At 43.8% G+C, this 27,865-nt stretch overlaps 2 protein-coding genes across 16 annotated transcripts; one reads left to right on the top strand and one right to left on the bottom strand.

The window, feature by feature from the left end:
- Positions 1–444: 444 nt before the first annotated feature.
- On the bottom strand, positions 445–20,270 carry LOC139360066 (serine/arginine repetitive matrix protein 1-like). 14 transcript variants are annotated; one of them, XR_011617080.1, is made up of 7 exons: positions 18,891–19,017; positions 13,334–18,619; positions 4,632–11,825; positions 4,298–4,363; positions 2,899–3,042; positions 998–1,115; positions 445–742 (listed from the first exon to the last, which is right to left on the bottom strand). XR_011617080.1 is itself a non-coding variant. In XM_071085625.1 (6 exons), the coding sequence occupies exon 1, from the start codon at positions 20,253–20,255 to the stop codon at positions 19,386–19,388; it is 870 nt and encodes a 289-aa protein (XP_070941726.1). In that variant the 5' UTR covers positions 20,256–20,270; the 3' UTR covers positions 445–742; positions 998–1,115; positions 2,899–3,042; positions 4,298–4,363; positions 4,632–11,825; positions 19,162–19,385. The 14 variants fall into 14 exon arrangements, 11 of the variants coding, with proteins under 11 accessions (XP_070941726.1, XP_070941729.1, XP_070941727.1 ...); XR_011617081.1 differs by lacking the exon at positions 13,334–18,619 and having other exon boundaries at positions 18,944–19,032; XR_011617079.1 differs by having other exon boundaries at positions 13,334–18,914.
- On the top strand, positions 20,078–25,854 carry LOC105478847 (transmembrane protein 200C). 2 transcript variants are annotated; one of them, XM_024791936.2, is made up of 2 exons: positions 20,078–20,218; positions 20,442–25,854. In XM_024791936.2, exon 2 carries the CDS (start codon positions 23,196–23,198, stop codon positions 25,059–25,061), a length of 1,866 nt encoding a protein of 621 aa, XP_024647704.2. In that variant the 5' UTR covers positions 20,078–20,218; positions 20,442–23,195; the 3' UTR covers positions 25,062–25,854. The 2 variants fall into 2 exon arrangements, with proteins under 2 accessions (XP_024647704.2, XP_011734844.2); XM_011736542.3 differs by having other exon boundaries at positions 20,080–20,218; positions 23,102–25,854.
- The last annotated feature ends 2,011 nt before the right edge of the window (positions 25,855–27,865 follow it).

The following is a 27,865-nucleotide window of genomic DNA, read 5'->3' as shown; positions in this document are numbered from 1 at the left end:
GCTGGGATCTCACCTGGCTTGGTCACACTGTATTCCCAAATCCCAGAAGGTGCTTGGCTTACAATAGGTGTTCAAAAGTATTTATCAAATGAATAAATGAATAAGACAATGGATGAATAAATCTAGTGGGTAGCTCAGATATATTCACGGTCAGCTTCTGCTTATTCTGCTTAATAGAGTGCTTATGCAAAATAATACCAAACCTACAATTTGTGGAGCCCTCACTAAGCTGCATGCCACATACTGTTCTATGGACTTTGCACATCATCTATTTTCATCCTTACAACTACCTCTGAGTAGTTGTGATTTTTACACCATTGCACATGTGAGCGGATGGTGTGAAGAGATGGCAAGCATTGTGCCCAAGCTCTCACGGTTAGCGATAAAGTGACAACTCAGATTTAGGTCTGCTGATGCTTGAGGTCCTAACCAACACTCTATTGCTCTCTCTCAGGACTTTATTAATAACCAGAGATTCCAAGTTGAGGGTCCCAGTTTCAGAAGGAAAAGCAGTGGGTAATTTTTAGCCATGGGACATGATAACAAAAGCAATCTTTATCCTGTTGTTAGATCATTCTGCTTTCCCCAGGGCTTCCCACAATCCGAGCCCAAAGAAGATGCAGAGAAGAGGCCCTGAGCTGGCTCATCCACTGGTCAGAAGATTCCAGATGACAGAGCTTTCCTCAGAAAAGTCCAGTTTTCATTAGTAGGCAGAAGACAGGTGGTACTTCTTCAAGACAAGCTACAACAGAATACCTTGTTTTGAGCACTTTTTAATATTGAGAATCTCCTAATGACAGCAGAATTAAAGAGTGGGGACAAAAATAGTCAAGGTTTTTAGAAAAGTAACCTTTTTTTTTTCAGTGCACTAATTTCTATATAATACTGTAACAGACATTTCTATATCATATGACAAAGGAAGCTGTCATATACACCACGAATATTTGATATAAATCACAGACTTATAAATTCTAAAGATTATAGTCAGATTACTTACCCAGCATTTACTTGGGGCATGATTGCAGAGCTAGCTGCAGATGCAATGGGGCAGGTCTGTCTGCAGAGCAGGAGTTGGGGACATTGCAGAGTCAGAGAATCCCCAGAGTCCCCAGCATCTGGGATGGGAACAGCTTAGAATGAGAGGTGGGACAACACCCAGAACAAATGTTACTTCCCTTACAACCGTGCCCACTAGAGTTTTGGGAATCTCCTTTCTCTACACTGAGGCACCTCCTCATGTTTTTAGACTCCGCAGCTTGGCTCCCTGGAGGGGAAGAATGTAGGTTGAGGGGTGGTGCCTCTCTCTCCGCATTGTGTGATAATCCAGGACAGTTGGGCCCATGGAATTGTATTAAATCAGTGGAAGGAGGGTTTACTACACATAGCTTAGCAAATGGTTTACGTGCTTCTCAAAGTCATCCCCAGATCAGCAGCATCAGCTAGGCCAGGGGTCTGCAATTTTTTTCTTTAAAGGTCTAGAGAATGAATACTTTAGGCTTTGTGAGCCAAAAAACAAAACTGAGCATCTTATCTGGGTATTTATTATATAACAAGGGAGACAAACGAAATTCCAATAAGTTTTCATTGATGAAATTCAAACTATAATACTGGGTACAATTTTTGTGTAATGCAAGTCTACTAATGAAAAGAAGGTAATTGTGAGAGGGGACAGAATTTTGCTTAATTGGGGTTCAAAGTTAGTGTTGCCTATCATGGAATAATTTGCAAAGGTTCATCTGTAAAAACTATTATTAACTTGCAGACCTTACAAAAACAGGTGAAAACATGGATTTGGCCCTAGGGCTAGACCTGGGAACTGGTTAGAAATGCAAATTATAAGGCCCACTCCAGATCTACTAAATTAGAAAGTCTGGGGGTGGGTCTGGTAACTTGTATCTTAACAAGCCCTCCAGGGTATGCCGATGCACGCTACCATTTGAAAACTACTGGTTTAAAATAAATGTGTAAGGGCCAGAGTTAGCCTTGCCCACCCTGTTATTACCATGGTAACGTGCATTTCTCAATCACGGTCTTCAGCCCGATCTTCCCATTACCATTATTTCAATGAGTTTGGGTGTATATTTACATTTTTAAAAATAACCTTTCGGGTCTTAGGCAACTCAAGAAACATGGCACGCCCACGCCCACTCTGTGATTTCTAAACAGAGAAGCAGGAACTCCTCTGGGAAGTGGCTCACAGCCAGGAAGGAGAGAGCACTTCTCAACAATGGTGGGAGGATAAGCTCTCAGGCAAGTCTTCAGTAGGTATCCCTAGAGATCCGTAATAGAAGTTGTGACTTCTCACCTTTACAATTGCTACCTCAGCACTACCTCTGGCCAGTGAAAAATAAACGGAGTTGCAACATAGAGGCTGTTTCTGGATTGAATTGGTGGGCTCGGTGCTATCACCATTTCAAATGATTTATAAATAGTATTTCTGTAACAAATTCAGAGCGAAGAACTATAGAGACTGTCCCCTGGGCTAATTCCCTTACCGCTCTGACCATGTTTTTCTCTCTAAACTTCTGCCTCAATTTCTCCATGTGTATGATGGAAACAATTAATAAAACCTCATTGACAGGTTTGTCTTGAGAATAAAATTAGGTTTGGGAAGGTCTCAGCAGTTGATGAATGCTGAGAATTATTCTTATGTAAGATTGTCCTAACAAACTGACAAGCTGATGTTGACGTTGACAAAAAGCGTGTAGAGAACCTATTATCCATGCAGTATCCCTCCTGTGACTAAACACACCACTTCCTTCTCCATCTGGCATCTTTTAGGCATACAGAAATTTTTTTTGCCAAAAAATTCAAATGGCTATTTTGACCCATTGGGCAGGAAGCTTGTGTAAACATTTCAAATAGGTTCCCCACCAGCCTGACCCCACCGCTACTCACTCTGAAATTCAGATCCCTTGAGTCACTTGGGGGTTAGAAAACAGAGAGAGAAGGCAGAGGCCATTGTCTGTGGGAGAGCTTGGCAAGTCTTCTAGGAGCAGCTTCCAGAAGATTCCTCTTAATGTCATTAATTGATCCAATTACCTAGATGACACCAGACCCAAGTGGATGAGAGGTGGGCTTTTTACTATTCTTGTTTTAGAATTATGGGGTAAAACCTGGAAGGCTGCAGACCTTAGAGGAAAGCTCTATATTCTCCTACTTTAAAATGTTGCCTAAGACAAGCAACAAACTCAAGGTACTTTGCCCTCTGAGAGAGCTCAGAATCCTTGTCCTCAGGAATCATGCAATCAATGCAAAGGTAAGACAAACCCCCAAGTAGGCAGTGTCTAAGTGAGGGTTGATGGAGGTGCTTTTAACAAGAGATGGAAACTGAGGAGGTGGAGAAGAATTTGGAAAATATATCCTGAGGCAAAAATTCAGCTCTGCATCTACTTAAAAAATAAAACTAGCTAGAGTACAACTTCTTTTAACTGGCACTGAAACTGAAGAAAACAGGAAGGAGAAATAATAATGATTTGAAGAAAACTAAGCTATGAAAAGAACTCCATAGAACAGGACTATAAAATACTTTTTTAAAAAAAAAAAAGATATACTGGAATTATGGATGAATCCATAATTGTTTCGAAAACTTTTGTTTTAGTAGATGACACTGTTAATTATTATTTTTGAATCCCCACTTCATGCTAAGCTTGGTACTGAGGTTATATTCGTGGTGTATATTTGTTATCTTCGATTCTTTTATCATGAAACTGAGATGAAGCAGGGACCCCTGCTTTCAAAGGAAAATCTTGAGTTCCTTCAAGGGAAAGTCCAGGCACCTAGATATTCCTGAGAAGTAAATGAGCAACTTGATAAGCAAGAAGGTAACAGTAGCTTAAAATGATAGCCAAGGAAGCTAGAATCATGAGATATTGGTTCCCTGTAGAAAGTAAAGATAAGGTCGTAATGTATGTCCCTGAGTTGTTTTTCAGAAATGCAGACTCCCACCAAATGGACCCACTGGCACAGAGACCTCAGATGAGGGGGTGCTAAGGACTGAACTCTGACTGCCATGCGTTGTTTGAAGTTTCTTTCTGAGGGGCGTGGAGGAAGTCACAACCACGAGCCTGATCTCATATTCTTTTCTGCTGATTCCAAGTCTTTACGACAAAGCTTCCCTTCTTTAACCAATTGCAAATCAGAAAATCTTTGAATCTGTGTATGACCTGTAAGCCCCCACTTCAAGATATTCTGCCTTTTTAGGCCAAACCAATGTATAACCTCCATATATTCATTTATGATTTTGCCTATAACTTCTGTTTTCCTGAAATTTACCCCTTCTGTTAAAAAGCCTTACCTGCAAGCCACTGGGGAGTTTCAGTCTTCAGTGTGAGCTGCTGCTGTATTCTCCTTCCTTGGCACTCTGCAAATAAAACACCCTCTTTTCTCCCACTGCATAAACTCAGTGTGCATGTTTGGCCTTACTGCACTGGGCAAGCAGGCCCTCGTTCGGCTGGGTAACAAAAGTCAAGAATTTTAGAACAGAAAGTACCTCAGTCTATTCCCAGAAATAATTCAAGTGGCTTTTAGATGGTAACTTTTTCAGGCCTGTATTAGTCCGTTCTTACACTACTATAAAGAACTACCTGAGACTGGGTTATTTATATAGAAAAGAGATTTAATTGACTCACAGCTCTGCAGGCTTGACAGGAAGCGTGACTGGGAGGCCTTAGGAAACTTACAATCATGGCAGAAAGCGAAGCGAAAGCAGGCACCTTCTTCACATGGCAGCAGGAGAGAGGGAGAAAGAGTGAACAGGGAAGGGCCACACAACTTTTAAGCCATAAGATCTTTGAGAACTCAGTCACTATCATGAGAACAGCAAGAGGGAAATCCGCCCCCATGATCCAATCACCTCCCACCAAGCCCCTCCTCCAATTCGACGTGAGATTTGGGTTGGGGACACAAATCCAAACCATATCAAGGCCTGATTGTATCAGGAGCTAACTGGTTCTGAGAATCTTCTAATCCCGAGCCTCTGGTAAGCAATGAACATTGACCACTGACGACAAATAATGCTTTTGTTCTAATCTGTTTCCTAACTTGCAAGCAAGTAGTGATAAGAGGGAATGGACAAAAATGGAGTTTTCAAAAGTAAGTTCTAGCCACGGGGTAAGTAAGCCTTGCTTCCTCTCCAGCTTCAGAATCCTTAAATGACTTTGGCTAAACTGCAAAGTTTCATGTGGCTCCATTTCTTTATTTGTAAATGGCTTTGGTATTTTATATTTTGTAGTTATATATTTATTATCTTGTGGTTAGCTTAAGAGTTCTCACTGTTCTTAGTAATATTTTCTTTTTTATTATAATTACAAAACGTATCTATGGTCTCTTTAATAATGTTTGACAATAAAAGAAAAATACACAAAGAAAAGAAATTTTAAAAATATTACCCATGGGCCGGGCACGGTGGCTCATGCCTTTAATCCCAGCACTTTGGGAGGCCGAGACAGGCAGATCATGAGGTCAGGAGATAGAGACCATCCTGGCTAACATGGTGAAACCCTGTCTCTACTAAAAATACAAATATTAGTGGGGCGTGGTGGCCGGCGCCTGTAGTCCCAGCTACCCGGGAGGCTGAGGCAGTAGAATGCCATGAACGTGGAAGGCAGAGCTTGCAGTGAGCCGAGACTGCGCCACTGCACTCCAGCCTGGGAGACAGAGCAAGACTCTGTCTCAAAAGAAAAAATAAATAAATAAATAAAAATAAAAATATTATCCATGAAGTCCCATCACACAAGAAATACGTGCCATGCAATTTTTAAATGGGTTTCTTTACTGTCTCTTTGATTCTGAGCTCCAGCAAATAGAAAACTGAAGTTCTGAGAAGCCAGAGCTCGTCTGAGGCAACACTGTGAATGTGGAATTTCCCTTCTATTTTGTTTGAGTTAAGGAATGCCTTTGGACGCAAGTTACCAACAAAAAACCTACCAATAATGACCTAATCAAAGAAGGGAGGGTTGCTTCTCACATAATAAGGAATTGGAAATCGGTAGGGCAGGATTGAGACACTGGCTCAGGGATGCATCAGGAACTGAGGTTCTTTTCTATGCTGTATTATTCTAAGCAAGCTGGAATTTATTCCCAGGCTAGAAGGTATCCTTTTATTTAAATTTAAATAAATAAAAGCTTTCTCAGAAGCCATCCCTTGCAGACTTCTGCTTCCAACATGCAGTCAGAACTGGGCCACAGAGCTCAGTGATGTCATGCGGGATAATGTGGATATCTGGCTTCCCAGCCTCTAGAGTAGAAGACAAGGAAAGGTTTAGCAGCAACTTTTAGGTAGCCAAACAGCAGTATCTGTTGCACACACCTATCAGTTTCCAATTTCCAAAATCATTTACATTTGAGTTATACATTTTTTTAATTCTAATGTTCTTTTTCCCTTAGTAAATCATGAACATTTCATGTCAACATTATACGCAGTTACTCTACAGAAGAGATCAGAAAACTATGACCTAAAAGGCAAAGCCATCCCATTGCCTGTTTTTGCAAATAAACGTATTGAAACACACCCACACATCACTCATTCTTACACATTGTCCATGGCTGCTTTTGCACTACAGTGTCAGAGTTGAATATTCTGATAGAGACCGTAGGGTGGGCAAAGCCTAAAACAGTTACTGTCTGTTTTGCAGAAAAAGTTTGCTGACCTTAACTCTACAGCATTGTTTTTAATGGATGCAGATTTTTTCATACAACAGATGGATAGAGATGGATCGCTTATATATGATCTAACCAATTCTCTACTTTTCAAAATTGAAGTGTTTCTAGTTTTCACCATTTTTAAGAAAGTAATGATGGACATCAATGTATGTAAATTTTTGCATGTCTAATTATTTTTATAGGAAACAGGGAATATACTTCAGTTGTTAACAGTGTGTTCTCTAGAGTTTGGCTGCTTACGTTCAAATTCTGACTCTACCAATTTGTTAGCTGTGACCTTGGGTAAATTATTTAACTTCCATGAACCTCAGTTTTCTCTTTTGCTGTTCTAATGGGAGTATAGAAATAGCTTGTCAACATCTTAATTTGCATTTTCCTAATGGCTAGTGATGTTGAACATCTTTTTATAGACTTATGTGTCATCCATAAACCCTCTTTGATAAAATGTTCATTTTATGGCACATTTTCCTATCAGATTTTTTTTCTTTTACTGTTGAGTTTTAACATCTCTTTGTATATTCTAAATAAGAGTCAGATATGTGGTTTACAAATATTTTCTCACTGTCTATAACTTATCTTTTGATTCTTTTAACAGAGTCTCCTGCAAGGCAAATATTTTAAATTTTGATAAGGCTCAACTTAACGATTATTTTTTTCATTTATGGATTGTGCTTTTGGTGTCATGTTAAAGAACTCCTCATCAAACCCCATGTCCCACAGATTTTTTTCCCATGTTCTAAACATTTTATAGTCTTATTTTGTTTTTAAACTGATTCATTTTGGGTTATTTGTTTAAGCTGTGAGTTTTTTTGTCTAGATTGGTTTGTTCATTATTACTGGGAAAAAAAAAGACTGTGGAAGACAGACAGTTGTATTTTCTTAAAAAACATCTGCACACTGGGGAGGCACAGCTTTCAATATAAGTGAAAATGTGCTCTCCTAAGAACAAAGGGAAAGTCTGGCTTAAACAGGGAATGTTTCTCACCCCAATTCTCAATCAGGTCCACTTATGCAAATGAAGGATTTAAACTTGTTCAAATCGGATTGGGTGGCTTCCAAGCCCCAAACTAGAAGTCTCTGTCAGTTCTTTGGCTGGGTGGTGGGGAGAGGCTGTTTCTGGCCACAGTTTTTCTAGGCACCACCAGAAACTGGTTTGGCTTGATCATACAAAGGGAGGTCCTGCAACACTTTTGCAACACTTTTCTGAGAACACTGACTATATGACACCACCCGCTCATCCAGCCATGGCTGCCTGGTTCTGTTTTAACTTTGAGCACCTCTGCTGGTTACGGAGAATCCGTTTTATCTGTTGGCCAGGAACCTACCCTAACTCTATCAATGTGGACTCATGGATTGTTATTTTATTCAATTACTGTTATTATTCATTTTGTGTACACCTTTAATCCAGAAATTCTCCTTCTAAGACTTTTCCCAAAGGTAATAATTAGTATCCCATCACTACTTTTTTTTTTCTCTAAAAGTACCTTGGCTCCTCATACCTCTCTATTCTTACACATAAACTTTAAAATATTCTATTTTACTTTGTTGAGACATGATTTACATAGCATAAAATTCATCAGTTTGAAGTATACAATTCAATGGACTTTGGTATATTTAAAGACTTGTGTAACCATCATCATGGTTTCATTTTAGAACATTTTCATCACTCCTCCCACCAAAAAAAAAAAAAAAAAATGGAGAAGAACCCTTTGTGCACACTTGCAGTCACTCCTCAATCCCATCCCAACCCCCGGGCAAGTACTAATCTAGTTCTGTCTCTCTAGATTTGCCTTTTCTAGACTTTTACTACAAACGGATTGATACATTCCAATATGTAGTTTTTTGTGACTGGTTTATTTCACTGAGCATAATGCTTTTGAAATCATCCATGTTGTGGCAAGTAATCATAATCCATTTCTTTTTATTGTTGAGTAACATTCCATTGCATGGATATGTCACATTTGATGATTCATTCACTAGTTGATGGGTATTTGAGTTGGTTCTACTTTTTAAGCTACCATGAATAATGCTGTTATGAATATTCACTTACAATATTCATAACATTGAATATTTATGTGAAAATTTGTTTACATGTCTCTTGAGTAGATCCCTAGAATAATGTTGATAAGTTAAAAAGACAAATCCAATCAGATATTGATTGGAATTGCATTAAACAAAAGGAATAATTGACATGTTTACAATATTGGTTTTCTATTTGGAAATAAGGCATTTTTCTGTATTTATTCAACAGTTAGAGAACCTCCTTCTAGTTCTTCTTGCTTATATAGGCTCCTTGATTAACAGGATGCTGTCTAATAATTTTAATGTATTTTTGGATACTCCCTTTTGCCCACCAATCTATTCACTGTCCAGTACATGGAAGGAGTGCAATAGATAACTGGCCAGTCACTTTCTTTGGTGTTAAGGATGCAGCAGGGAACGAGATGATGTAGCTGCTCTTGTTGAGCTTACTTTCTAGCTGAATAAAGGAAGAATTTACCTGAAATCTTAAAATAGGTGAAGAGTTGTGAAGCAGTGGCAGTAGTTAGTGAATGAGAATGAGAAATGGTGGAATTCTAGGTTCTAGGGGCCATGGCCATCTTTTCAACCTAGAATGTCTCTGAGATACAAATCACCTACATTTTTTTAGACTAGCATGCAACTAAGGTTTTGTCCAGCTCTTCAAGCACATAGTACTGGGAAGATCTATGACAAAGATCTATGTAGTCTTTGCTAATTGTAGGACACGAGGGAAGAATTGGCGAGCCACACTCTCAGAAATAAAGTTAACTGCAATAAAGCCAATGCAACTTCTATTTACAACCTCATCAGTTTGTAAGATCTTGTAATCCCTGTAATTCCTCAGGTGTATTATTTACATTATGCAGGCTACTGGCTCATGAGATTGACAGCAAAACTCTAAAAAATGTTGCTGCATTTAGTTGGAGGATATGAGAAAAATGGTAGCCTAGCCAGGAAAATGCCCACAGGGGAGAGTGCATGGAGGGGGTCTATCACAAGTAGAAAGCTAGCAGAGTTCCTTGGCCTGCTAGAAGAAGAAAAGAAACATCCAGAGAGGCTGTGTAGATGAAGAACAGGGTCTCACATGGGAAGAAGTGCTTCCTCCAGAGGCACAGGGTTGATAACCATTCTGCCTGAGAATCCTACCAAGAGTGAGGGCTTCAGGAAGAACAGCGTCCAAAGCCTCCTAGAGAGTTTTGCAAACAACTCGTCCGTCATGATCAGCCTCACACAGAGATACTGTGTTGAAAAAGTTAGATAATCTATTGAATGAACACTAATAATAAAATGCTGAAGACAGAAATACAATAGAAGTGTTTGAACTACATGTAAGCATATCACCTGGCTTAGGTAGAGAAATGTTTCATAAAATATTTCTTCAAAAAATAGACTCAAAGTGGGTTAACCTCTTTCTCTGCCTTGAAACAATACAGGCCCCTAGGTACTTGTCCCTCTGTGGATAATGAGATCTTGAATACAGATAACTAGAAGATTAATTCCCCCTGTGATCCTGAGCTTCTGCAGGTTCACTAATGATCAGGAGAAGGGAGTAAACAGTACCCTAACAAATGGTGAGACAAAACGAAGAAGGTGTCATAGACACCGTAGGGATAGAGAAATGATAGCAAAGGGTTTGTTTTCCTAGGATGAAGAAAATGCACTAGGAAAAACCAAATGACATTCAGCTGGGAAAAAAATGCCAACTAATACCTCTGGGGTATTGTCTAGAGAAACAAGGTAGTTAATGAGCCAAATAAACCTGAAAAGCCATGTTGCTGAAAGAAGCTAGAAAGAAAGCAGGTAGGTGTTTGCAGTGTGATTGCAAAGGTCAATATGTTAAGTGGCAAACAAAAATAATGGCCAAAGACAGAGATTCTTAGTACCTAACCATTCAATAGCTAAGACCATGTTTTTTAAAATTATATTCTTTGAGAAATACCGGTTTTCCATAACTAGGTCAAGCTGTCCCATGGCTCAAATAGAATGAGTGTGTTCTTTTCCAATTTTCAGGAAAAATAATGTTATCAGACAAAGGTTTATAGCTTTAAGGTTTTCTTCTATAAGTATTCCTTGCATGTTTGATGTGTACTATATTTCTATGTAAGAATCGAATGTCAGATGGTTTGTGATAGATTCAATCAAAATCATATGTGAGTTTATTTTAAGTTTGATATGTCATAACATTCCAAGAAGCACTCTGAGATTTCCAAATGTCCCACCTCCTGAAGAGATATGCGAATCGCTACTCCAACTGGGGACAAAGTACAAACCCAAACCAGTAGCTTCTGTGTGTTGTGGGACATTGTAATTTTACCATGTTTTGTATAAGCCAATGTTTCTGGTTGCACAAGAGAAGCAGAAAAAGTGGGCTAATGAGCATTACCTAAAGGACCTATCCCTAGTTTCCACAGCTGTAAGTGAGAATATGAGGGCTCGGAGAACAGGAAGGAATCTTAAAAGCCGTCTAGTACTTTTTTAAACCATATCATTTGATACCAACTATTCAACATTATGCATCATTTAAATAGTGCATTAATATGTATTGGGTCCAACAGGTTATGCAATATGCCCTTGAGATTTTCATGGTTGAAAAAGCAAAGAAGGAATGAAATTATCTAGTTTGACTTTCTGCATCCTTTAAATATTTATTTAAATGTCCTATTTGGGACATTTCAAGTCTCCCCCTCACCTGTGAGGTGAAGAGATCACCCAGGGAAAAGGTTCAGTGCTTTGACATGGTTTAGAACCTGTCTTGCTTAGAGACAGATACTAGCTGACATTTTGTTATCTCCACGGGCCAGTAGAGACAGGAACAGAAAATCAGAGCACCAGCTCCATTGATGAAATCCTGCAGTCTTGTAACTTCCTCAGAGGTGAGCAGCATGGCCCCCGACCCCAGTCCAGCCGGGATTCCTCACCTCACCTTCCGCTGTGACAGGCTGCAGGGCAATTCCTTTACTGCTTACAAAATGAAAGCTGCAGAAATTCTCTGAGTTCCCACATTTCTAGAATAAGCCATCAAACAGATATGTGTTCTGATGAGTAAGCTCTTGAGGTAACTGCTATAAATTATGATCTTTTCTCATTCTCCTCCCTTGGGTTGTGGATTCTTAGTCTTGATCATATATATATATTTCTCTCTGTAAATGGAAAAAACATTTTCTTAAACCCTTCACTGCCCTGAAAAAAGTGGAGCTGTAACACTGATTAGTATCAAATTTCCAGAAAGTATAATCTTTCTATCATTGCATTAATATTAATGTCATCAAAAGTCAGAAGCTATAAGTGATTGGGAGGAATCTGGAGGAAATCTGTGACACAGCCTCTCTGTAAGGTGAATATATTAAGCTCTTACACAACGGGCTGTAAATACCTCTCTCTCTCCCTCTCTCTGTAAATTTTTCAACAATCAAGCCCTGATCTTTGTGGGCCATGGCTTTGGAAAATAATGAAATTCAGAAATATGTTGAAATATTCTCTCTGATTTTTCTGCATATCATTTTCCAATACACCATATCATTATTGTGCCTCTGTAGAGAGCTATGTAATCACTTCGCTTTGCCTGTCAAGAAGTGATGTTGGCATCTTTCTCACTAGAAAAGAAATATTTGTGATGTTTTTCCGATGCATTGATACTTTAATCTTCTTTAGTGTAAAGAAGCCAGCTCAGATTGTAAGTTTATCTTCTTTAGTGTAAAGAAGCCAGCTCAGGTTGTAAGATTTTATAGAAATTCAGGACTAAATTTAGTGTGAAAAATGTTGTGTGCATTTTTCCTTCCGAGAATATACACGTGTGTGTGTGTGTATACACACATACTACTTACTACTTTAGAGCATTTTAATCATTTAACATATCTTTTATGGTTGGGATAAGATCAGAAGAGTTTCACTGGATAAAAGCATGCCATCAATTTTGATTTACTCATTTTATATATTAGATATATATATGCTGTGTGATGATAATTTGGGAGAGGCAGTTTTCACTTTCGCTATGACTCTGTATTTACACCCCTAAAGAATATAAATGTCTTACAGATGTTGCCATGGGGTCATCCGAAAGGTGTGTGCAAAAAGAACTGTTGGCACTACTTCAAATGTGAAATTTCATGTCACAGTGTGACCCTTTGGTCCCTTACACATTAAGTCACATGTTTAATAACTCAGTGGTGGAGATTTCCAAACACTGTGGGGATACTAGAGGCCCACCCCCGATTCCTAAACGGTGGGACTCACAGGATACTCCAATGGCATGGGTGTGAGATTTAAGGAAACCTAAGCCTACTGCAAAATGCAACTGCTCTCGGAGGGTAAGGCTCAGAAGATACGGAGGTGAGAGAGTGGAGACCAGGAAGCCACTGCCGCTTGGCTGGGACTCATTCAGAACTACAAAGCATTCTGGGGAACCATTATGTATCTTTCAGATCTGACCCAAACTTCATAGATAGTGCTTGACCTCGACTGCATCGCCAGTACCCAGCATAGTGCCCAACAGGGAATGGCCACTCTGTAACTCTTCACCATCATCATCACACAACCATTCATATCTAAATAATACTTTACAGGCCTCATTGCCTATACCCCAAGCAACATCTACAGTGGCAGCTCCATGATTTCTGCATGGAATAGGCTTAGGGACAGTGATATGTACCCAGCCAGTACTCATCTTCTTCTTCCATCTAGTCACTTGGCGGGGCCCTGTAGGGACAGTGGAGATGAGGCGGGACCAGATTGTCCCTTCTCCACAAATAACTGATGCTGTCACTGCCACTGATGATCTCATTTCTTCCTCACAACTACCCTGAAAAAGAGTTATAAGTCACCCTCATAGGCAATACAACCATATGCAGAGACTTAAGTAACCTGCTTAAGGTCATATGACTGGAAGGGGCTTAATTACTCAGGTACAAATGGCCTAACCCCAAAGAGTAATCCCAAAGCAGAGTAAATTTGATCTCCCGGAAAGCTGAATTAAGGCCCCAAATTCACCACGCCTGTTTCCTAAACAGATGCATAGATCTGAAAAAAGCCACCAAATTTTAACTTTCCTCTTCTACTTGAGCTAAAAAAACACATGCTGCTGCCCTATGTAAGAAACATATATTTAGCCACAGGTGTCACAGACCTCCAGGTTCACTATTTCAAACACACATTTAAAAGCAAAATATTCTCTCTCACACACACACACACAGCTCCACAAGCCTAGGATGGTAAAGATGGGGATCATTTAAATTCTGTTACCCTATCCCTAAAATGAGAAGATTAGACTACATCAGTGGGTCTTGAGGTTTAATGTGCATGCAAATCACCTGAGCATATTGTGAAAATGAAGATTTGGAATCATCAGCTTTGCAATGGACCCCAAGATTCTATACTGCTAACCACCTCCCAGGTGGCACTGATGCTGCTGGTTCTTGGATTATAATTTGAGCTTTAAGTACCTTAAGGTCCCTTCCCACTCTACGTTTCTTACCATCTCTGTCAATGGCACACTTAGCTGCCTGCTACCTAGGCCATCATGTCTTCCCTGCCACCTTATGTGGCCCCGTACACCAATCAAAGAGGTTATGCCCCATTCTCCCCCTTCCCTCCACTCACCCAAATCCATGCCAGGTCAAGCTGGGGGATCCAGACTCATGAAGTATTCCCTAACTAATTTTCTCCCTCAATGATCTTTTTCTTCTTTTTTTCCTAAGATGTACTGATGAATCTAATTAGATTATATGCTAATAACACTGTGTCCTTTATTATTTTTTCCCCAGGAATACTTTCAAATGATCAACTCCTTTTCAGCTTTCAGTTCTCAGTGGAATGACACTCCTTGGAGAAGCCTTCCCTGAATTCCCTATCTAAATTGTTCTCTCTTGCTGCCCATGTAACCAGTCACAGCAACCTCTTTTAATTTCTTCATACCACTCACCAAGATTTGAAATTTTCTCACTTGTTTATTTGTTTTTTATCTCACACCCCCACCACTGAGAGTGACTGTGTTTGCACAGATCACCACTACTCTATCCCTAGTGCCTAGAACGATAACGATAACACAGTAGATACTCAGTAAATATTTGTTGAGTGAATGACGCAGGAATCATAGAGTGTGGTACACAGAGGTGCTTAAGAAAATCCTTACTGGATGAATCAGAGCTCCGCCACCGAAGTAGCAATCCTGAAATTGCTACTTGGAATTATTAGGTTTCTGTCTTTACTTTTGAAAACTAGTTCTTTATCTGCGTGTTTCCTTTTTCCTGTGGTGTACACACAGCAGCTCACATCACAATTAATTTTGAAAGCAGATCAGACATGTGAGCAATTAGCTCTCAGTAGGACAAGTTATCTCTCCATAGCACTTGTAGATTATACAAAATGATATGAACGACATTAGTGTGGACGTTTAGGATATGTTTTGGGAACACAGGGCACATTTAGCTGCGGGTCTCATCTTGGCTGTTCCACTGATGGAGCCCTCCCAGCAAAGTTTTTTCCAAGCTCAGCTTTGATCTGCTTTCAGGCCTGCCAACAAACTCTAGTTTCTCATCTCAGACCTCAATTATTTCGCAAGAATCGCACAGAATCCAGCTTTGATGATGTACATGAAAAATGGTAGAAAATTCAGGCTATTGGGGAAAACTGAATGTATAAAAATGAACCCCACTTACTAGAGACAACTATCCCTGGCAGATCTCTCACTGAGAAAGACAAATGAATGGGGCTGAAGACAGAGATGGAAACTGTCATTGCTACATGCTATTGACCTGGAATGGAGGCAGCAGAACCTGTCTGATGTGTTCTAAGGGCGGCTATTTAGATCTTGCACCATTTCTTTTTTCCACTGTTTCTGTGGTGGAGGTGTTTGGGCTTGAACTTTGATTCCTCTCAGAAATACAAGAAATGGACTTGATCTTGACCTTAACACTAGCATAAGTTTACCCTTGGTTTCAAAGCTGAAGTTCTTGAAAGTGAGTTGAGCTCTCTCTCTTCAGAAATTCATTTGTGGGACCCTGGGGACTGGACGCAGGAGCAACTGCCTGTCCCTCTAGCATGGCAGTGTTCCATAGGAAAGAGCTAGAAACACAAACCATGCAACCTCTAACTGTGAGAAACCCCAGGGCTAAGCCCAGTCCGGCTTGGAAACACTATCCTCAGGCTTTGAAGTTCTGTTGTTCCATCCAGGCTTTGCTTGTGTTTTCTTTTTCTGCTTATTCTCTTCCAAAATAAACTTAATGTTGCATTTCATGTTTTCTTCCTTATCAGGCCCTTTTTTCCTTTGCAAGTTCCATGAGAAAATTGAAAGGCTATCAGGTACACTGTGGTGGGGTTGCAAATAATATATAAGATGCCTAGTTAAATCCGAATTTTAGGTAAACAACAAATAGTTTTTAGTGGAAGTATATCCCATGCAATAGTTTTCTTTGCTAAATCTAGTGACTCTAGTTGTATGCCTATTGTTTTATTTTGGCATGCTTTTCTGTCATTTTGATTTTTATTGGCAGAGGTATGAAAAGGGTAAAGAAAGAATGAAGAGGAGTGATTTTGTATCCTGTTTTTGACCTGGGGTTGACCGTTTCTGTCTTCTTATGTAGAGATGTCATAGAAAGCCTCGAAGGTCCTTTCTACGAAATCTTCCAACTTCTGGTCTGAAGAATGTCTCTTGGTTGTGTTTTTGCAAATTTCTAATTTGACTACAGTGTGCCATGAGTTTGAAATCTGAGTTCTTGAGCACATTGAAATTAAAGGGTCCGGGTTAATTGCAAAATGAGCAAAGTTGCAACGGAGAAAGCGTTTTCATTCTCATATGGAGCAAGCTTTCTGGAGTGACACTGGACCTATGTCATGTGCGTAGGGGTAGTTCAATCACAACAGCTGATCCTGTAACCCTACTTCAGAGATAATAAGTACAGATACAGTTCCATGTGGATCCCAGAAAATAGGAATGGAACAGGAGAGTGAGGGTATCAAGCTGGGAGATGTTAGGACCAATAAAGTGATAGCTAAGTGTAATGAGTGCTTACTATGTGCTAAGCATTAGCATACACTGACTACACTCTTTTAATCTTTACTACAATGCTATGAATAGGCTATCAGTGTCATTATCCCCATTACAGATGGGGAAACTGAGGCAGACAAGATTAAGTAATTTAGTTAGTGGAGGAGATAAACTGGCTCCAGAACTCACAACACTAAACTACTTATTTCTGCAGCCTGTACTATCTGTGAGAGAAAGGTGTGTGCAGAGGCAGGAGTTGCTGAGCTGTTGGTATAAGCAGACTCTCCTTCTCTGGCACACTCCTGGAGACCAAGAAGGTCCTGTGTGCGCCCATGGCAGGCCACTGTCTTCCCCTACACAGCCCTGGGAGCACAGGCAGGTGAGTCAAGCACACCAGGCGAGGTTGGTGAAATGATCAGGGAAGTAAATGAGATGTGAATAAATTATGAGACTGAATAAATTATATAAGGATTCTTTTTAAGAAAGAGCCAATGAAAGGTTGCAGGTCAGAATTTAATCCAACTAAACTAAGCTAATCTTTATCCTCTTCTCTTTTTTTCCCAGGGCCTTCATTACACTCCCTGCTACAAGGTCAGAAGGTTGTGCTGAGCTCCAAAATCTGGAGGCACTAGTGGATGATTAAGATTAGGTAGCCATAGCCCTTCAGTCCTCAGCATGGTGAAAGTGCGGTCCCACACTCTCGGAAATCATCCAAACTGAAAGGGCCAGTGAAATTAAAAGGAAAATAACTGCAGAAGGGCCAAGAGTATCCTTGTTCCTTTAAAAGTAACTCTACATAACTTGAAAGCCCCTGGGAATGTATGTTGATTCTGTGTTTACAGAGGGGATAAAGGACTCCACTGGAAACAGATGTGATCTGTTTGATTTCCTCTAATACCATGAGCTGAAAACAAAGAAAATTACTGAACGTGATAACACTCAGGTTAAATAAAACAGTTCAAAGTTCCAAAAAGCCCAATTTGGAAGGAAGCCTTTGAGTCATAAGCCATAAATTTTGTTGCAATCATCAACATAAGAAAAAACTAGCTATGTCCCAAGGCCCTTTGTCTAGAAAAGAATTCTTTTCTCTCCAAATCCCTCAAATGAGTTTTAAATGTGCAAATGATGGCTATAATTTACACAGAAACTTGAAACTATTAGCAGTTTAATCCACCTAAAATCCTAATGAAATTCTGCAGTATTATTCCTGTTTGTACAGCCCAGCAAACAGAGGATAGGAACTGCCACCCATAGACTCTGGCAGCTAGCTGTGCAATGAAATGAGACTGTAGGCCCAATCTTTGTACAAAATGCCAGATTATTATTGGTATTCAAGAGATCTGGAGGTTCAGAGCCAAAAAGGCTTTAGAAAACGACAACTAGATCTTATTATTTCTCCTTCGCAGTGATTTCTCTAAAAAGAAACAACCCAATGTGGGATTTAAAACTTTCCCTTCATTACGGTTTGTTTTCTAATAGCCTGAATCTGAGCAGGAATAAGCAGGGGGAAGGCGGTGGGTTCCGGACACCCTGATCATCATTCAGATTCATTATTTGCTTGAAAAGGGTGACAGAGGCCACCTTTCCAACAGGTGAATGCAGGGTTCCCTTTTAGAAAACACTTCTGCTTCGTTCCCTCCTGTCCCCCACCGTCTCTATCCCCATCTCTTAGATCACTGTTCACATTTATATCATTGAACTTGTAAATTTTTTGTCTTTATTGTTCTTTTTGAAACGTGTCTGCTCTAGGTTTAAGCACAAGTGAATGCTGTGTATGTGGGGAACAATCTTGTAACAGGAGCTGTGGGCAGCAGAGCCCTCCTCTGTGGGTTTTGTGGACCCCTGAGCAGCAAAACTCAGAATATATAACACCCACCCAATTTTGTCTGGATCCAAAATTTCAGACAGCACTTGCTTCATCTGCTCTTCTGTTCCTTTCTTCCTGAATCCTGGCTGCCTCATTTCAACAGATAATTGAAATCTTTCTCACTTTCTCAATAATCTTTGGGGAAATTCCACTTTGAAATTATCTTTTCCCTGTCATTTTTACTTTACAGTTCAGAGGACAGGGATGAGCTAGGAAACAGAATCTCAATCTCTCTCTCTCTCTCTCTCTCTCTCTCTCTCTCTCTCTCTCTCTCTCTCTCTCCCTTTCTCTCTTTTTTAAATGACGTAGGGAGTTTGGACATCCTCCCTACCCCCACCTCCCCTCTTTGATTCTAACCCTGATTCCTGGAGAATTATAGTTTTCCTTTTAACGGTTGCTGATTATCGCACCGGGAGGAGCAGGAGGGGCTGCCTAAGGAAGAGCCCAGGAGCCCATTCTGATCTCCGAGGACCCCAGCTGCCGGGTCCAGGTCAGGCTGGTCACAAAGCCCGGCGGGGCTGAAGCGCGAGCACATCTGACAGCTCCTTCCACCCGTCCCGCGGTGCGCCCGGCTCGGCGGGGGCGGCTCCACTCCGCCGGGGCCCGAGTTCGTTGGGGGACAACTTACTGTGCTCGCCGAGCATCCACACTGCAAACTCCCAAGCGGGAGGGGGAAAACAACCCAGGCTGTGCCGTGCCGAGGAGTAGAGGCAACAAAAGACCGAGACACGAGGGGAGGGAGGCAGACACGGAGGGAACGCGGACTCTGGCCCCTCGCTCCCCGAGAGCGCCCCTCGGATGCTGCTGGGGAGACCCTCCAGGCCTCTCTTTGGGGCCTCTGGGGCCCGCGGCTCAGACAGGTAGTTGGAAGAAAGAAGAACAAAGCTGCCCGCGGAGGCAGGCGGCGGTCTCGGGGCGCCCCGGGGCGGGAAGAGCCGAGGCCGAGGAGGCGCCCCGCGCCCCCTGCCCCGCGGCCCCAGCGCCCCGCGTCGGCTGCCTCCGCCGCCTCCCCTCGCGCCTCCTCCTCCCAGGGAAGCGGCGCTTCCGAAGGGAAGGGCGGCGGGCGGCGGGCGGCGGGCGGCTGAGGACGCGGGGGAGCGGGGAAGGCCGGCGGCGTGGGGGGGGGCGCTGGGGGAGGGGGCAGGACGGGGGGCGGGGGCGCCCCCCCAAGCCGCCGAGCCGGGCGGGCCCCGACCGCCACCCTGCCGCAATTTCCCTGTGTGATGGCTCCGGTCTCTTAGCAACAGCCGCCAGTCCGGCCGCCCCGAGCCGCCGCCGCGGGCTCAACTCCACCCGGCGGAGCCCGGCGCGCAGCAGCCACACAAAAGAGGCGCGAGGGCCGGCGGCGCCGCCTCGGGGACACGCCCGGGAGCGTCGCGCGAGGGGACGCAGCGAGCGGGAGAATGAGCGGCCGAGAGGAGGGCTCCGAGGCGGGATGCGGGATGCAGAGGACCTGACACGTCTTGGAAACTCTTGGAAATGGCTCCCGCCACAGCGCCGGAGGGGGCTGCGAGTCTGGGGAGGGCGCTCTCCCCTGCGGGGCTGCTGAGCCGCGCTCGGATGCAGGGCCCGGGGGCGCTGTCCCTGCGCTCCGCCGTCGGCTCGGGCTGAAAAAGTTTCTCCATGGTTCCTTTGTGTCGCCCGAGAGCCCGTTCGCCGGCCCCGACCTCCCTCGGTCTCCCTGGGTAAGTGAGCGATGTTGTGTGCGGAGAGTGCTGCCATTTTGAGCAATTCTGCCAGTCCCCAGACCCTGGGGGCCCCTCCCCGCCCCTCGGGTCTCCGAACCCCCGCGCCCCGGGCTAGTGTTCGGGGAGAGGCTTTTTCCTGGGCTGGCTACACGGGATGCGCTGTCCAGAAAAAGCTAGTTCCAGATTGCTCTCACTTCGCTGCTGCCTGTCTTCTTTCCAGAGGCGGACTCCCAGCTGCTGCACTCATGTGACTCCAGCCAACATCAATAAGCAGACCAAAGCCAGGGGCCAGGGGGTCGCCGCCCTGCCAGTGAGGGACGGGGGGTCGAGGACCTGGGTTGGGTGCCGAGCACAGCACAGCGCTGCCAGCCTGTGGGCTCGGAGCCTCCGAGCCTCAGAGTGGGGCTTAATCCATCATGAGCGGAGAACTTGAATGTCTCTCTTGGAAGCAGTTGTATTTTTAGACCTCCCTCCTTTGCTTCCCCCATCCTCCATTCTTTAACCACGGTAAGACCAGCTCCAGGCAGTAAACTGAGAGGGCAGCCAAGCTTGACTGCTAAGTTTGTTTTCTTGCATTAGGTATAAAGGAAAACCTCAAAGGTGGGTCTCCCGTGGCATCTGACCTTTGCATTTCGTGTCAGATGGTGACACATTAAAAGGGAGTACAGCCTTCAACAGAGCTGAAGGAATAATAAACGAGGGAGTTAATTACTAGCTATTAAACTCATTTTAAAGATGTGCGGTAAAGGACTGTTGAAATCCATTCCTTACATTCTACCGGAGCCAAAGCTGCTTTGCTGAGGAGAAATCCAAGTGAGTTTCCCCCTCCCCCAATACATCCAGGCTCCTGGTGCACCTGATCAATGCCCAACAAAACGTGTAGCCTTTCTTCGGTGGGAGAGCCACCCTGCCAGCTGAGTCTGAGTTCGCTTCCAAAAAAATGTCCGGTCCTTAAAGCCTTCTTAACATAACCACGGATCTCCAGATTATTTAAGATGCTGGATTCCAAGGATCACTTATAACAACAGTCTCTATATTACAACCACATAATAAATGTGCCTATTTATTTGGGATGAGAGATAGACAATATATTTTTTTTTCAATCTGTACTTACTGGTGCAGCTTAAAGGTTTATAGATGTATTCTCTATACTGACCCCTCTCTTATCTACCTGGTGCTTCTCTTTACTGAAACCCAACTAAGTCCCAAAGAGAGATTGATTTGCAAACATTGTAAAGAGCTGATTACCATTTGCATTCCCACTGATGGAGAAAAGATCCTGCCTATATTGATATAATGGAGGAACTCAAGGGCCAAAGCCTTTCACCCAATCACCAATTAAAAGCAAAATTCTACCTACCACACATTTTCAAGGGGGAATTTATTCTAAAACATGAATTATCTGACAAAGGATAGAATAGCAAAAGGCTTGAGAGTGATATTTAAGTCTTTCATTTCATACAATGTCCTTAATTTTAGCATCTCATAGGAGAGAAAACAACTAATGGGACAGAAAATGTTTTACTCTGGAGATACAGCAAGACTATAATTTTTAGAGGTTGCCGAATAACCACCAATATGCATTTGTGAATTTACCTACCCAGGCTTTATTACAAACAACTAAATAAACTTCCTAAGAGTAATCCATTGATTGTTGCCACCCTCCCTTCCTAAAAATGACCTCATGAGAAAGGGATAAGGGGGGGGGGGAAAGCAAAAAACAAACAAACAACAACAACAACAACAAAACAGCTTTGGCTTGGGGGAAATGTCATTCTACAAATCACATATTATGTAGGCTGCTTTACCTAGTTAATTGCCTCCTCATTTGAATACTGGAATTCTGTAGCATGCTCTTGGCACCTTAATAAGGGGTCAGAAAGCTATTCTGGCAGAGTGTTAGTTTTTTTTAATTGTAATTTTCCCATATGAGAAAAAAGATCTTTCTCTTGGAGATTCTAGGGGACTTTTCAAATTCCCTGATGAAATCTGGCACATGATACCTTTAAGGGAGTTCCTCTGAGGGAGGAAAGAAGGCCAGAAGGAAGAGCTCAGTTACATAAGCAGTTACCTAAAACTAAATATTCCACCCCAAGAAGCTGTCCAGATGTTGCCGAGAGGCGAGAAGGCTGTGCAAGGGATCTGCTTGCACTTAGCTGTAGGAACAGGCATAGGTGGGAGACAACTTTGTGAAGGGATTTATTGTCAGAGTACTGCAATATCTCTGCTGCTTCCCCAGTGATGAACTCTCTGTTAATTATCTGAAGTAAATAAACCGCCTGCCAGCCATTATATTACCTTTAATTTCATCCAGTGAAATAAATTCCTTTGTCTTTATACAGTAGTAACTTTCCTGACTGTTTTAGTGACTTTGGGCCACACATTGACAGATTCCCCAGTTTAGATAGACTTGAAACTCCTGTGGTAGTTCCCTTGAAATATCTTCCAATTCCAGAAGGATTAAGGGAAAGAATCTTGCTAGGAAAGTCCTTAACCACTACTTTGCTTTTGTCCCTACATTTAGGTTTTACTAATGGTTGGAACTCCACTGTTCATTTCAAACCCTCATATTACCCATGGAGTGTGTGGGGGAGATGGGTGGGGAGCGGGGAGAAGGAGGCATACTTTCAGATGGTTTTATCACCACATACTAGTTACTGCAATGTTTTATAACCACCTATTAGTTGCTGCAACTAATAGGTCCCTTCCCTAATGTCTACCTGGCCCCAGCCTCTGTACACGGCCTTCGTTTCAGTTAGTGGATAAAGGCCCTGGGGTTGGGGGCACACATGGAGTGGGATCTGGGAGTAGGGCAGCTGCAGCGTGAGATGCCACTGCAGCCAAGCTGACACCCTCTGACTGTCTTCCTCTGCTTTGCAGCAGGAGGAGGTGGCTGAGCAGCTAGTGGGCAGTTGGCGCCCTCCCTGAGCAAGCCTCCATCCCAGAGGCTAGTCCTGCAATCCACGAGTTCGCCATGATCGCCACCGGCGGCCTGCTGAGGATTTCCGCCAGAAAGCAGGATCCACTCCGCCCCCCAAGTCAGATCCCCAAGCGCAAGCGGAAAGCCAAAAAGAGGCGCAAGAACGATGTGGTGGTGGTGAAAGGCAAGCTGAAGCTGTGCTCCATCTCGGGGCTCATCGCCCTCTGCGGGATCCTGGTGCTGCTGGTGGGCATAGCCATGGCGGTGGTGGGCTACTGGCCCAAGGCCACGGGGGCCAATCGGGAGGGGGGTAAGCAGCTGCCGCCTGCGGGCAGCAGCCACCGCGTCCCGACCACCGCCAACAGCAGCGGCAGTGGCAGCAAAAACCGGTCCAGGAGCCACCCTAGGGCTCCAGGGGGTGTCAACTCCAGTTCCGCGGGCGCGCCCAGGAGCACGCCTCCTGCGCGAGTCGCCTCCCCTTCCTCCTCCTCCACGTCGGTGGGCTTCTTCTTCCACATCTTCTCTGGCTACCTGCACTCTGACAAGCTCAAGGTCTTCGGGCCCCTCATCATGGGCATCGGCATCTTCCTCTTCATCTGCGCGAACGCTGTCCTCCACGAGAACCGGGACAAGAAGACCAAAATCATCAACTTGCGGGACCTCTACTCCACAGTCATCGACGTGCACAGCCTCCGCGCCAAAGACCTGGCGGCCGCCGCGGCCGCCGCTGCGGCCGCAGCCGCCTCCTCGTCGTCGTCGGCCCCCCCCGCGGCGCCCCCCGGGGCCATCCCGCTCAACGGCTTCCTCAGCTACGTGCAGTCGCGGGGCCTGGAACTGAAGCCGGGGAGCTGCGGTGGCGCCGGAGACGCCTTCGGAGCCGCGGCGATGCTGGCCAAGGGCTCGTGGCCGCCTCACCCCGCGGCCCTGAGCGGCGGCCGCCCCCGGGGCGCCGCGTCCCCGCCGGACCTGGCCTCTTCCCCGCGCTGTCCGCGGGAGCCCGCGAGCCTGGCCGAGGCCGTGTACAGCGTCTACCGCGAGCGCTCGGGCGTGGCCGGCCGTCGCCGGGCCGCCGCTGCCACCGCCGCCGCCGCCGCTAGCAGCTGCAGCAGTCCGGCGCCCTGCAGCCCACCCGAGAGCTGGGGGCGCCAGAGCACCGCCAGCTCCCTCGTGGACTCCTCGCTGAGCGCCTTCGCGCTGCTGCCCTTGCAAGGGGACCGCGATAGGGACGGGGACGCGGAGGGCGCGAGCTGCAGCTGGCAGAGGCCTCCGGGGGAACGCGGCTCCCTGGAGATCCCGAGGGGCGAGGTCGACCTGAGCCTGACCAACCTCCGCGGAGCAGAGGGCAGCATGCGCGGGGCGAGCCAGGAGCTAGAGGAGCCCGAGGGCGCGGTAGCGGCGCGCGCCGCCAGGGGGCAGGGCGGCCGCCTGCCCAGGACCGGCAGGTACGCGGCCTTGCGGCGCCGCAGCACCAGCGGGCTCCCGGACTACCGGGTGCCGCCGTCCCCCGAGCCCCCGCCCTCCCCGGGGAGTGCGGACCCGGACTCCAGCCCTCTGGCCAAAGCCGCCTCCCCCTCGCCACCCCTGCGGCTGGAGGGCTCGCCCCCCACCAGGCGGGACTCGGGGAGCTCCCAGTCGGATGACCCATCCAGCAGCAATAAGGGCTACACACCCCTGCGGGAGGCCGGCACCTCCTCCGAGTCGGTCTTGGACGCAGTTGCCAGTCAAACGCGAGACTCTGTGGCCGCCCCTGTTCCGGGTGCGGAGCAGAGCTCCCCGGAGGGTGCCAGCCAGGAGCCACTTACGGCCGAGCAACCTCAGCCGGTGCAGAGGCAGTTTACAAACAAGGAGAAACTCTTCATGATTTCCAGGTCTCATGCCATAGGGGTAGAAGAAGGAGAACTGGAAAGCACAGGCATTTAGAGAAAGGAGTGGGGTGGGGGGAGGAGAGAGAAAATGGGAGAAACGCCCACTTGTATCAGTGCATTAACAGTTCCCTGTCTCTTTTGTGGACTGATCCGAGGACATCATTCAATATCCAAAGAGCTGCAGAATGTTATCCTTGAATTGCGTCCACAAGATTCCTGTAGATAACTCCAAGGATTTTGTTTTTGTTTTTTTTTTTTAAAGCAAACTAGTCTTTTTATGTCCGATGGTGATTGTATGTTCGATGAAAACCAAATGTATTAAAAGGTCAGCAATCTAGTCCATTAGATAAAATTCTTTTAATTTTCTTAGGATCAAAACAATATATTTTTGACAGTAAATGTGCACTTTACTCCAATTTTTTTTAAATCCCTAATTTCCCGACCCGTGTACTCTGCGCTGGTTTTGGCCATAGCTGCTTGCGAATGGCAGGCTTTTTTCTCCCTCCCTTTGCGGAACATAGAAGAGTTTGTCTCAGTTCTCTTAGAATTGATGTTACTAACTGAAGTTAAAGCCAAAAGCATGAATAATTCAGGAAAGAGCACTTTCCTTGCCCCACTCCACTCTGCTCACCCAATGCCCAAAAGCTTCTTCATTTTTTAAACAGGTGTGTACGTTTTGCTACTGGGGTATGTGGTGGAGACTGGAGCGGGGCAGGAACTAGATGGACTGTTACATTCCGAAATTTATATCAAGTACACTATGCTTTATTGAGTGTTATCACACCTGTATTGAAAATAGCATTAATATTTAAAATCTTTTTTAATAAAAGAGGTTTCCGAACAGTTAAGCATAATATTGCCTCATTTTGCCTTGGAGCTAGCTCATCTGGTACCTCTGAAATATTTTGCTGTGACACTGCTACCAGGACTGTTGTGATCTTCCCCCAAAGTACTCAGCGCCATTGTCACATGTCCAGTGTATTTTTAAGCTTAAAATGTAAGGTAATATTTAACATTTGGGAATTTCTCTTTCAAATAGAATGAAACATTAAGTGAATAGTAATTGCCTATGATACTTCTCGTTTACCTCCAAGTATTAATTTGCAGAGCACCAGGCTTAATATTCCCTTCCCATCCTCGTGGATATCACTGATGATAAGTTTATGGTCTTGAATCCATGGCCCACATAGACGAAAAGATAATGTTTTAATAATTTGGTAGATTGTTTACACTTGATGTCTTTTAAAGTGAATTAGTTAATTTTCAAAACCAGGAGATACGATGTGGTCATTTTGGTCCCCTTGGGCAAAGCAGCTAGTCTTGTAGAAAGAGTGCCGATTCATAACTGAGATTGGACCCAGCTGTTGGCATCTCCTAGCTGTGTGGCCTTGTACAAGTCACAAACCCTGAGTCTCAGTCATCTTTTTGTAAAATGAAGAGAACCAGACATACCTCATGGAGCTATGAGAGGAATAGAACAGGGTCAGGGTCAGAGGAGGGCTTATATGTGTGGAGTTCACCAGAACCCTTGGCCCAGAGGATGTATTTGATAAATGGTGGTTATTGTAATTATTATTACTATTATAATATGTTGCTGAATGCATACTGTAGAAGAATGGACCTTCCTTGAACTTGAGCTCAAAAAGTCTAGTCTGAAATCTGGGATATCCACCTATTATCTGTATAATCTTAGACAAATCTCTTAATCCCTCTGGGCCTCTGGTGGATGATATAATCTCTATGATCTCCTTCAGCTCTAAAAGTCTTACTTAAATTCAGGCTCTTGTCCTGGATGTAATCATATCACATTTGTTCCCATAACTTGGCAAAGAGTGGATATACGTTATCAACTACCATTAGCGCAACATTCTGTAATACATTTTAAAAGGGCCTCATTTATTCTCAAATTGGATCTGCATTAAACCAATAACTCACTTTAAGGCTGTAGATTAATATATTGGGCTCTTCTATAAAGCAAAAGTGAGTTTGCACTAATGAGTGACATGCTAGTGTAATGAGACCTCAAGGTAGTGTTAAATTTCAACAGTCTCAATTGCTTTCTCACACTTCCAAAATAAATGTCAAACTTCCTTTGGTTTTCTTCTCCATTACTTTGGGCAGTAGGTGATTTATATACTGAGATAGTGTGTTACTTAAAGGGGAAAACAGGTTCGGGTGTTCTACAATACTGTTTCCAGTCCTCTGAGAATGCACTGTAAATGCTACATTTATCAAATGCTAAGTGTCATTTAGCAAATAATAAAGCTAATACCTCTTAGCTTAACTAAGGAGGGGTGGACAGAATACTGTTTATATTTCACAAACTTAGCTCCATATCAGATAATATCTAACTTAACTATTGAACAATTTAACTAGATTTTTTTTTTCTGAAGATAGAAAAAGATGAGCTCAATTTTCCAAATCTTGGGAGGAGCCTGTGATTTCTTTAGACTTCAGAGGAAGTGTATGTAAGTGTAGTAATTCACAATCTTAACTTTCATAGGAGCAGAAATCTGCAATAATAATGCTAATTTTCATTCAGTACTTACTGTGGGCTAAGTACTATTGTTTGAGCTTTGTACACATTATCTCAGTGAATCCTCACAGCAACTGTATTGAAGTAGGATTATTCTTACCCCTGTTTTGCAGAGAAAGACACTGAGGTCAGAAAGATGGAATTGTTGTCCAGGGTTACACAGCTGGTAAATGGTGGATCCAGGATTTGCACAGTTTGGAAGATTAGGTAGACCTGTTGGCAGATGCTGAGTTGAAATTGACATTTCTGGAAACCATCAAAATACTTTATACATTCTTCATTTCCTGCTAGATCCCTTTCCAGACCATTCTTAGAGAAATACA

The sequence above is a fragment of the Macaca nemestrina genome, chromosome 19 (assembly GCF_043159975.1).
Source record: "Macaca nemestrina isolate mMacNem1 chromosome 19, mMacNem.hap1, whole genome shotgun sequence".
Lineage (NCBI taxonomy): Eukaryota > Metazoa > Chordata > Mammalia > Primates > Cercopithecidae > Macaca > Macaca nemestrina.
The sequence above is the reverse complement of the archived record's forward strand: the minus strand, read 5'-3'. Positions and strand labels throughout refer to the sequence as shown.

Bases quoted from the DNA above. Each gene is read 5' to 3' on its own strand.
- LOC139360066 (XM_071085625.1), bottom strand. From the start codon at position 20,255: ATGGCAGCACTCTCCGCACACAACATCGCTCACTTACCCAGGGAGACC.
- LOC105478847 (XM_024791936.2), top strand. From the start codon at position 23,196: ATGATCGCCACCGGCGGCCTGCTGAGGATTTCCGCCAGAAAGCAGGAT.